The sequence below is a fragment of the Gymnoscopelus braueri genome (genome assembly GCF_963280865.1).
Source record: "Gymnoscopelus braueri genome assembly, chromosome: 3".
NCBI lineage: Eukaryota > Metazoa > Chordata > Actinopteri > Myctophiformes > Myctophidae > Gymnoscopelus > Gymnoscopelus braueri.
Window position 1 is genome coordinate 24302099 of NC_137612.1, and position 11624 is coordinate 24313722.

The window sequence follows — 11624 nt, forward strand, 5'->3', positions numbered from 1 at the left end:
ATCCAAATTAGGCAGGTACTGAGCAGAAAACACAATGACTTATAAAAGAAAACAGCTCAGACACAGTTGGGCCACAGTTTAACGCAGTTGTAGATGTAGTCTTTTTGCATGCGTGACGTTTTGAGCTGTTTTCTGTCTTTTGTAAATGCTCTGTTTCTGTCCAGATTGCTAGAGAGGCTATGTAAGGTAAGGTCATGTCTATTCTCACCTTAGGCTCCCAATTAAATGGTTCACACACATTTGTATCAGATAAGGCACTAAGGTCACGCGTGACAAGTGAGTGATTGTTAACTGTCAACACCATGCTGCCATGACAGCAGTCTCACTGTCCCCCCGTGTGACAGAGGAGTCATCTCTGATACGGCACTAAAAGCTGGTCTGTTGGCTATGTTTGCTGCTCAGATCTTATTTCATTCCATGCTGACGAGGCACTACTCATGAGCCTAACGAAAAACGAAAGGTTTGACAAATAAAATATTTATTCTTCTCCAAAAAGTGATACCTGCGGAATCTGAAAAACTGCAACACTCTCTTACAAAATAATTGATAAAGTGAAACTACAATAAGTTGGTAAGGGATAATACTTTTTTTCCCTCCTCTTACTAGATCTTTTTATGGTATGGTACATTTAAGTGTTTTCAGATCATATTTTACAGACAGGCCTAATACAATTCAGGTTATGGCATTTTCCTCCAAATTAATAAGAGAAATAATTTGGGAACATATATGTTTATTTAACCATTAGTATGTCAGTAACATACAAATACCTGCAGTACCTTAGCAGCAGACATGTTTTAGACTCAGTTATACATTACATGAAAACTTAACAGCTTAACGTAAAAACTAACAGATTTTCAACAACAACTAAAAGCATGGGTCATGCTTTTAGTCAAAAATCTGTTATTTTTGGATGCAGTACGATAAAGTATAAATTAGCCATTATTAGTAACATAGGTAGCATCATATTAAAAAAGTAACATTCAAAGTTTACCACACACATAACACATACAGACTCAAAATGTCCCTGTAAAGTGCCTATACAGTATTATACTGCTGGTGTGTAGTGGTTATAAAAAACAAATTTAACAGTATCAGTCACAGCATGTAGGCTGAATATACAATATACATACATCTGATGGTCAGAAAATAAGATAAAGTGTCAGGTAGGAGGGCAGGTAGGAGGGCAGGTAGGAGGATAGGTAGAACATCAGAAGAGCCTCAGACCTCAGGGCCATTTGCTTTTCTTCCGCTTCACCTTACCATTGGATGTGGGGACATCCAGCGACTCCAGCCGGAAGGGGCGTGGCAGGACAGACTCTGTGCTGACGGAGGGGTTGATGTTGGAGCTACTGGTGGTCGGGTGGGCCGTTCCGTTCACCGGGGGAGGAGAGTGGACCCCTGCAAAAGAAGAGCTCTGTCAGTGGGGACAGCACCAACACCAGAATGTGAAAATGTGGAAATGTGGAAATGTCAACCATCTCATCACGGTTGTGATTGTTGTCACAGCTTAATTACAGTAGTTTATTAGGCCACGTACCCCCATAACTAATAAGAGTTACTGAGTCCATTTGGTTCACAACATAATTTTGCTAGGGACCCCCTGGAACCCCCTTAAGGACCCCTGAAAAATGTGATTACTTTCAAAATGTGATTTCTTTTTTATTTATTATAATTTTTAATTTGTGTGGTTATTTTTGGTTAAGTGGTTCAATCAACAGTCAGTTGAAAGTGGTCCTACCGAGGCCCTTGGATATTTCACCACCCAGAAGTTGACTGGCTCTCTTTGACTTGAAGTAGTTGCTAGCGATATTTTCACTGTTGCTTCGGTCCAACATTTCCTTGTATCTGTCCTCCTCCACCTGACAAATAGAGATATGAAGGATCCATTGACCATACTCACACAGCGTCCATTTTTCTCAATGTCATCCTCGTGAGTAGGAAACCCCACTGAGAATGAATTAAGAGAAAAATAGCCGCCCAAATCATTTGTATTTAAGTACTTTGAGTGTGAGTGTTCTGGATTGGTGCATGGATAAGGTATACACACACACACACACCATGTTAAACTCTCCAGTTTCAACACCTGACCCTCCACGTGCTGGAAGTCTAGGAGTGATGGAGGCCACGGCTAAGACAGAAACAGACAGAAAGTGAAAGTGTAAACGACGAAAACAGCATCTGAAATCCACACATTGTTGAAGCCGGGCAGATTCTTCGTAACTCTTTGTAAATCTATGCCCTACTTTGTCATACTACAGTGTACACAAAAGTAGCAAAAACAGCTAAACTACAAGCTCACAACGCAATCAGCAAAAAAAAAATGGGGGGGGGGGGGTTAAAGTGGTTAAGTGTGTTAAGTATTGAACCAATGAAAATGATTTAAAAGAGCTTGTGACCAAATAAAAACTGTACTGGATCTTTTGTTACACAGGTACTGTTTTCAATTTCCTTAAAGCGGGCTGCAAACCAAACTTTGTTGTCCAAACTATTACAGACTGTAAAAGTAACGTTTTATGGAATTTCTGCCCGACAGCGATGACATGACATTTACATTCAGATTTATTTTGCATCACAACAGACCTTGGGGCAAGGTAGCCTCCCATTCAGAATAATTCATCTCCTTCTGAAATGCCACACCTGAGGGGAGTGAGGTTTTCTGCACCACCACGTCAGGCAGCCTCCAGGTGGCACCGTCCTCGTCCCAGGTGGCCTCTTTCCTCAGCCGGTCCAGGTTGCTGTAGTTGCAGTCGCGGCGCACCAGGGGCACCATGCGTTCCAGCAGGCCCTGCAGGAGCTGGCCTTCCTTCTCCAGCCGGCGAATGGTCGCGAGGTAGTCGTTCCTCTCTTCCTCGAACTCAGCCTGCAGGTCACGGATCTCCAGCTCGGCCCCTTTCAGCTGTCATTTGAGATTGAGTTTGTTGCTGGTTTCATATGGTGTCAAAATCAAAGTCACATAGTAAAAGACCTTTGTGTTGACAACAAGGGCAAAACGCAAAGAGATTCGGCACTGTCCATTCCAAGACTTCCTATGTCAGTTCATGATATTTCGACTGTATATGAAGAACACAGCTGGAGAGCAAATGAACATCATTGTGAAAGACTTGAAGACATTAAAGCCTTGAAGTTAAAAGAGTTTAAAGCTACAAGCTGGGACTTATTTTAATGAATACAATGTTATTGTAACCTATCTGTATGGTAGAATACAAAATAACTAGCACTGCGGTGGTTGGAGGTGGTCTCCCTACTCCCTACTCCGCACCAAATTTCGACCCAGCTGTCAGGAAGGACACCTGGGTGACAATGTCAATAAAGCAGACTGGACTGGACAATAGATGCTCTGCAATCTTATTTGTAGTTTAGACCCTTTTTTAGACCCCTAAGCTGTAATATATTACCACGGCTACCAGTGTTATAATATACGACATATAAAACTAATTGTAGGGAAACAATACTGCTCTTGCGCTAAGAGCCCTTGATAACACAGCTATTAATGTACTTTACCGTTCACTCACCTTTCCTTGGATCTTGCCAAGCATCTGGTTTTTGGCGTGGACCTCCTCCTGGATGGAGTCATAGACATTGAGGAGCACGTTGTCGCTCTCCTCGCTGTCCTCTGTCAAGGCCTGGATGAGGTGCATCTTCCTCTGGTCGGCCAGGGTCTTCCTCTGTTGATTTCTCAGCTGAAGCTCCTTGTTCCTGGCCTGCTCGCCTCCGACCACCTCCTTCTCCAGCTGCTGCAGCCTGGGGAGAAGATGGAGAGAAAAACAAAACTCTTGCAGAATAAACTTGTGGGAAAAAAGTCTCACGAGGAAACTTTAGGCTGGAATGGAATGCAGGTCAAATAAACAAGAACTCCAAACTATTAGGCTGATGGGTTTCAAAATGGTGGCCACAGCAACCAGGGGGTACCAGGAGGGGAATTTCAAGGAATATGAAAACAATATAAAAATCATTATACAAATATTATATATTTCAAATTCAAATAATTCAAATAATTCAGAATATTATTGTGTTTTTGAAAAAAGCAAAAATAATCCATCGACAAGCTCACAACGTGTTACATTGTGACGCATTGTGAGCTTGTAGATCAGCACATTTCTTTGAAGCGGTTTTGCAATAGGGGGCCCACAGCCAGAGGCCATGGCTATTTGGCAGTCCTTGGCATGGGAAAGTATGGTAATCCCTGTATTAGGCAATTTGGGAAATTGTCTCACCTTGCATATTTCATTTCACAAAGTTTTCATTAAAGATTGATTGTGGATATCTGTGTGCATGTAAATGTTGGTCATCATAAATACCTCTGTAGGACATGTTTTTGGTCCAGCGGTGCTGGTGTGGTGATGAAAGATGAGTCCCTGTGTCCCTCTCCCTCTGGCTGTCTCTGGACACTGACCGTTGGGCATGTTGCAAGGGTCTCACTGGCCTACAGGAGGAGGACATTTGAACCAACTAGACCAGTAGCTCTAAAACGGTTTAATTTCAAGGACCCCCATAACTCTGAGAGTGTACAAATGGTCCATTTGCTTCCATCTGTACCCCCTCTCAACCCCACTTCAAGAACCACTGAACTAGACTAACATGTTTATTCCTCCTCCAGTTTCAGCTCATGACATTGCTTCCAACCTGCATATTAGAGTGTCTGCGAAATTGACACTTGTGGTTTCCTTAAAATGGCTTGTTAGCATTCTGCTACGTGTCTTGGTTTTGATACGGAATGTTAATGATGCCAACAAACAACTTGAAGGAAATTGAAGGACAAATATAAATCAATAAAATGTCTTACAATGAAAGTGTCTGGTGGGGCCAAATAAAATGCATTACAATTACAGTTTTTTTTTAAAGCACTACAGTGGTGGGGGTTAGCAGGTCATTCTTAGGCAGTTAATAATAACAGCTTTTTACATCACATTTTCCACTTGAAAATCTGTTATTTTTGGCAATGGCAAGTGACATGGTGGTGATGATGATGTATGTATCAGGCTTCAGGTGTATTACCTTGGCCTGGAGCAGCTCTTCAGCAGGGCTTTGGCACGTAGCATCAGTGCTGTGGGAAGGGTCTTCCTCATGGATATGACTGGAGCCCCCTGACATCAGGAAGCAAGAATCACATAAATCATGGGTCTTCCACAGGGGGTCCACGGCTCCAAAGAGTTAAAACAGGAGGATGCCACATTTTTATGTGATGGGAATGTTTTTGCTTTGTTTAGATTTTTTCCAGAAATGTAAATGTCTATAAAAAACTAATTAAAATGAATCCAAAATTGTATTATCAAAGATAATTGGTAAACAAACAAAAAAACAAAAAACATGTAGGCCTAATTTACATAACACTGATGATAGTGCTATCAAACAAATCTATGAAGCCATCAAAGCTGCAGCATCACTTGGAGGAAACCTGTAAAATACTTTAAAAAGACAAAAAACTAAAAGACAAAATAGTGCTGCTTTGTCTTTCTCAGCAAAGGGGTCCTAGGCCATAAATAAACGTTGAAGACCCCTAAAATAAATAAAACACCTCATCAACACCTCCATGTAAGGTCATTGATAATGATGAAGAAGTAAGTGCGGTGTACCCTTTCCTGACGTTTTTATATCTCACTGTTATAAACTAATAAACTATGATCTCTTGCTCCAGATGCCTTCAAATGGCTTTATAAGTGCAAAATTGGCTGCTCAATTGAAAACAGACATGTGGTTCTTGATCTGAGTGTCTCAATAACATGATCAGTGGTCTGTTGTAGATCTATTAATAAAGCATGGAACTTATACTGCCAGGGATGAAGGTTACAGTTCAAACGCATTCATCATTTTAGTGTATCGCCGCTGTCAGGTGCCAAAATGGTACATTTTCAGGAACTGGAAAGAAGAAGCAGTATTCCAATGGATCCAATGTAGTTATTGTTGAGGCACAAGCTCTTGTTAATACATTTCATTGGTTCAACATTTATAAAATCCACAGACAGACTTAAAGGACAACTTCACCCACCCAACTCTTCACATAATTGGTCCTCACTAGGTCTCATAGGGCTCATGATAAAATGGTGATAAAAAAAAAAGAAATCAACTCTGTCTGTGTCTCATAGGAGGGCTGTGGACAGTTCAGAAACCTGCCTACGAGTGACTTTTTTTCCTTTTTTACATTAACACGAGAACAATAGCTTCCATATAGCATGCTTTCCAGGAATAGAAAACCTGCCGTTTCTATTAGCTTGGATTCCCCATCTATGATGACGACGCATTGCGGGCTTGTAGGTTGTTCTATTTTTCCTACTTTTGTGTGATACTCTTGTACGACCAAGTAGGGTTGAATTATGGAGATACAAGGTTTCTGCCTGACAGAGATAATATATGATGTTATGGTGTGTTATCCTGAGACAGGGCTTATGGCACGTGTGTCTAATACCATTAGTGGAGGCAGAGCTCCCTCTGCTGGCTGAGGCCTTCTCCAGATCAGACAGCTTGATCTCATAGGAACATCTGATGGCAGCGATGTCTTCCTGAAGCTTTGCCTTGGATTCCTGTTCTGCATTGTACTCTGCCTGCAGTTTGGCCAGCTTCTCCTCATACGCCTGGAAGAGGGAGTTCAATAAAGACATCAATAGCACAGGAAATTTACTTCTATGACCATAGGCCCAGTGGATAAATTCACCAGCCATTTCTATATGTTACCAGCCAACTACATTTTCCAAATAGATTAGGATAGGGTGACCATATTTTCAAAAACCCAAACTTGTAGATCGACTATTTTTGCTACTTTTGAAAAGGAAAATGGAATGTTTGTTTTTATTTTCACCTGGTGTTTGCATCAGGATAGGGGTAAATTATTTTAGCACACTGAACTCACTTTTCAACAGAACAGAACAGAACAGAACAGAACAGAACAGAACAGAACAGAACAGAACAGAACAGAACAGAACAGAACAGAACAGAACAGAACAGAACAGAACATGATAAACATACGTAAGCAGCACTCAAAACAAGTATTATCATTTTAATTGTGATGAAAACCGGGACAATGCGGTAGTGAATGTTGACAACCGGGACATTCGAGCGTTTTAGAGATATTTGTCAGGACTCGGGACACCCCAGCTTGAAACCGGGACAGTCCCCAGATAATGGCCATCCACAAAATTAGTTGCTGTAGCAGACCAACTTGCTGGTCGTAAGAAAAGAAATGCCATCACCTGGATGGTGATTGGGATTCATTTCAACACCGTTATAAATAATGAGGTTCCTAAATGTGTATGCTGTATGTCATAAAATTAGGCAAGTTACTGGTTTAGGAAAGGCCAGTGAATACCTCTTTAATCGTCTCCTTCTCTTCCTCTGTGTAGCTCGCCCGAGGCACTGAGGAAACTTCAGACATCTGACGGGCCAGCAGAGCTACATACAGAATACATGGTAGAAAAAGATGAGTTGGTTTGACAAAGACTACATGATCTAAAACAAATCCCAATAACCATTCCACCATTTCTTATAACTTCTTTAGTTAACACTTATACTATAGTGTTAACCTTAAATAGTGTTAACCTTCTTTAGTTAACACTATTTTTAGTCATGAGTGTCTGACGCTCGCACCAAAATGGCTCAGGCCTTGGAATGTACAGGTAAAGTATTTATTTTATATGTATGTATGCATTTCAAAGTTAATACACACGGTTTCTGAAAACGTAACTGTTTCCAAAATAACCTTGACGCTAGGACGCTGAATTCTGGGAATCGCAGATCTAATACCAACAAGACTACTAACACAGTTTGACTTTAAAAACAACATTGGGGGTCCCCGAGTATGAAATATGAGCAAAATGACCACGGTGTGAACATGGTGAATGACACGACACTCACCCGACAGGTCAGTGGTGCCTAGCTGGCCAGAGACGAGGGCGCGCAACTGCTTGATCTCCTCCTGGTACTCTCGGAGCAGGGCGTCCTTGGGGTCCTCATTGATGCGGGGTCTGTTCTGGATGCTCTTGGCCCGGTTGGCGTAGCGCAGCGTGCTCAGGCTCTCCTCGTAGTTGTTGTCGGCCGGCGACAGACAGGCCACCATCAGTGTGCGCGTGTTCCCCCCGAGGGAGTCCTGCAGCAGCCTGGTGAGCTTGGAGTCGCGGTAGGGGATGTACTTGGAGCGTCCGTCCACCAGGGCCGAGATGACGTTGCCAAGGGCCGAGAGGGACAAGTTGATCTTGGTGGCCTCGCGGAGACGCTCTCCTGTAGCACCGGTTTTGGACTGGCGTTCGCTGCCCGCCAGGTCCACCAGGTTGAGTTTACCAGCTCGGAGGTGGTTCTCGCCTTCAGCATCTAAGGGTGGATAGAATTGGGTTTTTTAACCACCCCAGCATCCATATTCTGGGGGGAACGTTAGCCAAAAAAGCCGATCTACAAGCTCACAACGTGGTGTATTGCGCCGCGTTGTGAGCTTGTAGCTCGGCTATATTTGACGAAGATATTTTGTGTAGACGGAAGATAGGAATTCTAGGGTTCTTGTGGTTAAGCTTACCAGCACCATTCTTCCTGTATTTTAGCTACCACTCTAAATGTCTGTCAATTGAGGATAAACATACACCCACTGTCTTAAAAAAAAGGCAACTGAAGATAACACATACCTTACAAGCACACACACAAGTTTGTGCTTGCAGGTTGTCAACTCGCTACATGATAGTTGAATGCAATTGCCATTTATGTTTCCTCCCAAAGGGGATTTGGGAACATAGGTCAATGTAGCCAGTCTATTATGTCAGTCATTCATCTATGATGCATGTATAACCTATGACTCCATATTTGGGCAAGAGTCTCGTCGGTTTGTGACATTAGCCCAGGACAAACACACAGACTCACTGACAGGACCTTTTCTAGAAGGCTCTACCTTTCCTACAGAACCATCCCGTAAGAATTATGTTGTAGTTAACAGGCCATCAGTGGCAGATTGTGAGAGACCGCGTGTCCATTCATTGAAATGCATTTGAAACTAAAACAAGCGTAAAAGAAAAATACACAGATAAAAGAGTGAGAGACAGTCTGGCAAACAGACGCAAAAACACTGACATTTTCCCTCTGATGTATTGTGTGACAATTTCAGATGATAAGACAGGTTCCATGCAACTGCCAAAGAAGCTGACTCAGAGAATGTGGGCGTGTGTGAGACTGACTGTGTTTGTGAGGTTATGGAATGTGTGTATAAACAAGATGCATGAGGTACTTAGAGTAGTTAGTTATATTAGAGAGAGAGGAGGGGGGGATGTACAGTACATGTTGCAGATACAGAATAGTTATGCAGATATGTGGGGGACAGATAGAGAGAGAGAGAGTGTGTACCAGTGTTGCAGATCTCTAGGTGGATGGTGAAGATGGAGTGAGAACGAGAGGAGTCCTTGTTCATCAGGGTGTAGCCCACCGACCGGTTCTTCGAGCCTTGCTCCATGATTCTCTCACACTCCCCCACACTGTGTACTGTGTGCATGGAGAGGTCTCGCACATACACACCGTGCTCTGGGTGCTCCTTGAGCTGTCATTCATCGCGCGCGCGCACACACACACACACACACACACACACACACACACACACACACACACACACACACACACACACACACACACACACACACACACACACACACACACACACACACACACACACACACAAATCTTCACCTTGAAGGACTCACAATACTAGTTTGCTCTTTAAGTCACCTAGGTAATAACTATTGTGCAGGAAGCACATTATGTTTACATGGTAACATGGTCTGAGAAGTAACAGGTTTCATAATCCCAGTGTTTTATCAAGAGACAACTGATTGTGCAATGGATTCTTACCTCCAATCTTTGTTTGGTGTCACTTCCTAAAAGATCTCTGATCTCTTCATTGTAAATCTCTAAGTAGGAGGCCCTCACCAGGAATTTTGTATTCTCTGCACACTATCTTGCAAAAAACAAACAAAAAAACACACACACTTGAATGTTAGATCTTAGATCAACTAAAACTGAACTACTAAACATAGTTTTACAAGTAGCAATAGTTGGAAGACTGCTTCACACCAGAATATTATTACTCACATGGGGTCATAAACTGAAAACAGAATTCCAGGTGTCCCATTTCATGTCTACCTTCCTTTTACCTACCTGGATACTTTCAAAGATGTGCTCAAAGCCCCTTGGTATGATCCCTCTCTGGGCCACAGGGTCAGACACCCCTTGCATGGTAAAAGACTTACCACTCCCCGTCTGTCCATAGGCAAATATTGTTCCATTGTACCCCTCGGTCACACCCTGTGGACAAAGAAAATAGTGTCTTAAGACATTTTTATTATGAGACTTTACAGATATTTCACCCACTGTATTGCAGTCCACCCTGCTGACCTGGGGCCTGCTGACCTTTGCTAAAGAATAACAGGGCCATTGGTAAATAATTAAGTCTGGATAATTTGCAATGGGATAGTCTCTAGGTTACATGTGGCATAGACCTAGATGGTTTAGCCTATAGTGTCTTGCAACATGCCACTGTATTGTGTTTCAGATTGTGAACTAAAGGTGTCCAATGACCTGTGAGCCAATTGTTATACTGCCAGGCTCTCTATATCAAGACAGATATGAAAATAAAAATGTATCAAGATATATTACGGACAATCAAAAGCTAAAAACAATGGTCAACGATCCTACCTCAACCAGAGGATATGCAATCTCATTGTACATCTGCTCTGTGGTTTGCTCAATGAAGTAGGTCCCATCAAAGGTGAACTGTTTGGGGGGCTCATCCGTGACCCCAGGTTTCTCAATGAAACACTGACAGTGGCTCACATCCACAGTCACCACCATCTTACAGTTGAGAGCTTTCTCCCGATCATTCATTGGCCTGCATCTGACCACCACCTTCACTGACTCTGAGCCCATCCTTCAAAGTCCAGTTATGTCCAGTTGTTCACTCCACCAGGGGTTTTGTACCAAAACAGATGGATTAAGATAAAACTGCTGAATAGGCTTACCAGCTACATCTCTACATATAGCCTAAAATGCAAACTAATTTTTTTTAACACATGATCCACACTTTGGCCAAACATTTGTCTGTATAATAAAATGAGATGACGCTTTAATAGGCTACAAATATTTCTAACGTAAAGTAGTAATACAACCAAATGGAAATTTAATTGTCAATTAAATTAAAATATCGGTCATTATAACCTGTTCTCCCGTTACGGTCTGAAGGCGTCTTCTCAGCTTCAGTTGATTAACCGACGCTATGATTAATAGGTCAGTCACATTAGTGACAATTCATTAGATTCACAACTCCGTAGGATTCCAATTAGAAAAGCTAATGATCACTGAATGACACATCGCGGATAAATGGACAGGCTACTAGCAACTATGTGACACCATGACCGAAGCGGGCAGAGGGAAACAAACAAGCCCACACTCGTCCGATCCCTGCAGCCATTACTCGCTTTCCCACAGCGTCTGAGGTTGCTCGGCAACGGTAAACATTCATTAACGATTCGCATCTAGAAAAATCAAAAATGACAGCTCGAAGACGACAACACATTAAGGGCCAAGTAAACAAGGCACAAGTCAAATTAAACACGGGCTGCAATTAGAGGCTGCAGTTATTATAGGCTGTTCATATCATTCGCTGTCAC

The 11624-nt window shown here is 42.4% G+C and overlaps 1 protein-coding gene across 1 annotated transcript; it reads right to left on the reverse strand.

The window, feature by feature from the left end:
• Positions 1–917: 917 nt before the first annotated feature.
• kif17 (kinesin family member 17) lies at positions 918–10972 on the reverse strand. The gene is made up of 14 exons (XM_080424074.1): positions 10654–10972; positions 10117–10263; positions 9811–9912; positions 9313–9502; positions 7846–8298; positions 7301–7383; positions 6404–6569; positions 4996–5084; positions 4299–4423; positions 3513–3741; positions 2638–2896; positions 2058–2128; positions 1739–1859; positions 918–1398 (listed from the first exon to the last, which is right to left on the reverse strand). Exons 1-14 carry the CDS (start codon positions 10882–10884, stop codon positions 1226–1228), a joined length of 2439 nt encoding a protein of 812 aa, XP_080280200.1. The 5' UTR covers positions 10885–10972; the 3' UTR covers positions 918–1225.
• Between the last annotated feature and the right edge of the window lie 652 nt (positions 10973–11624).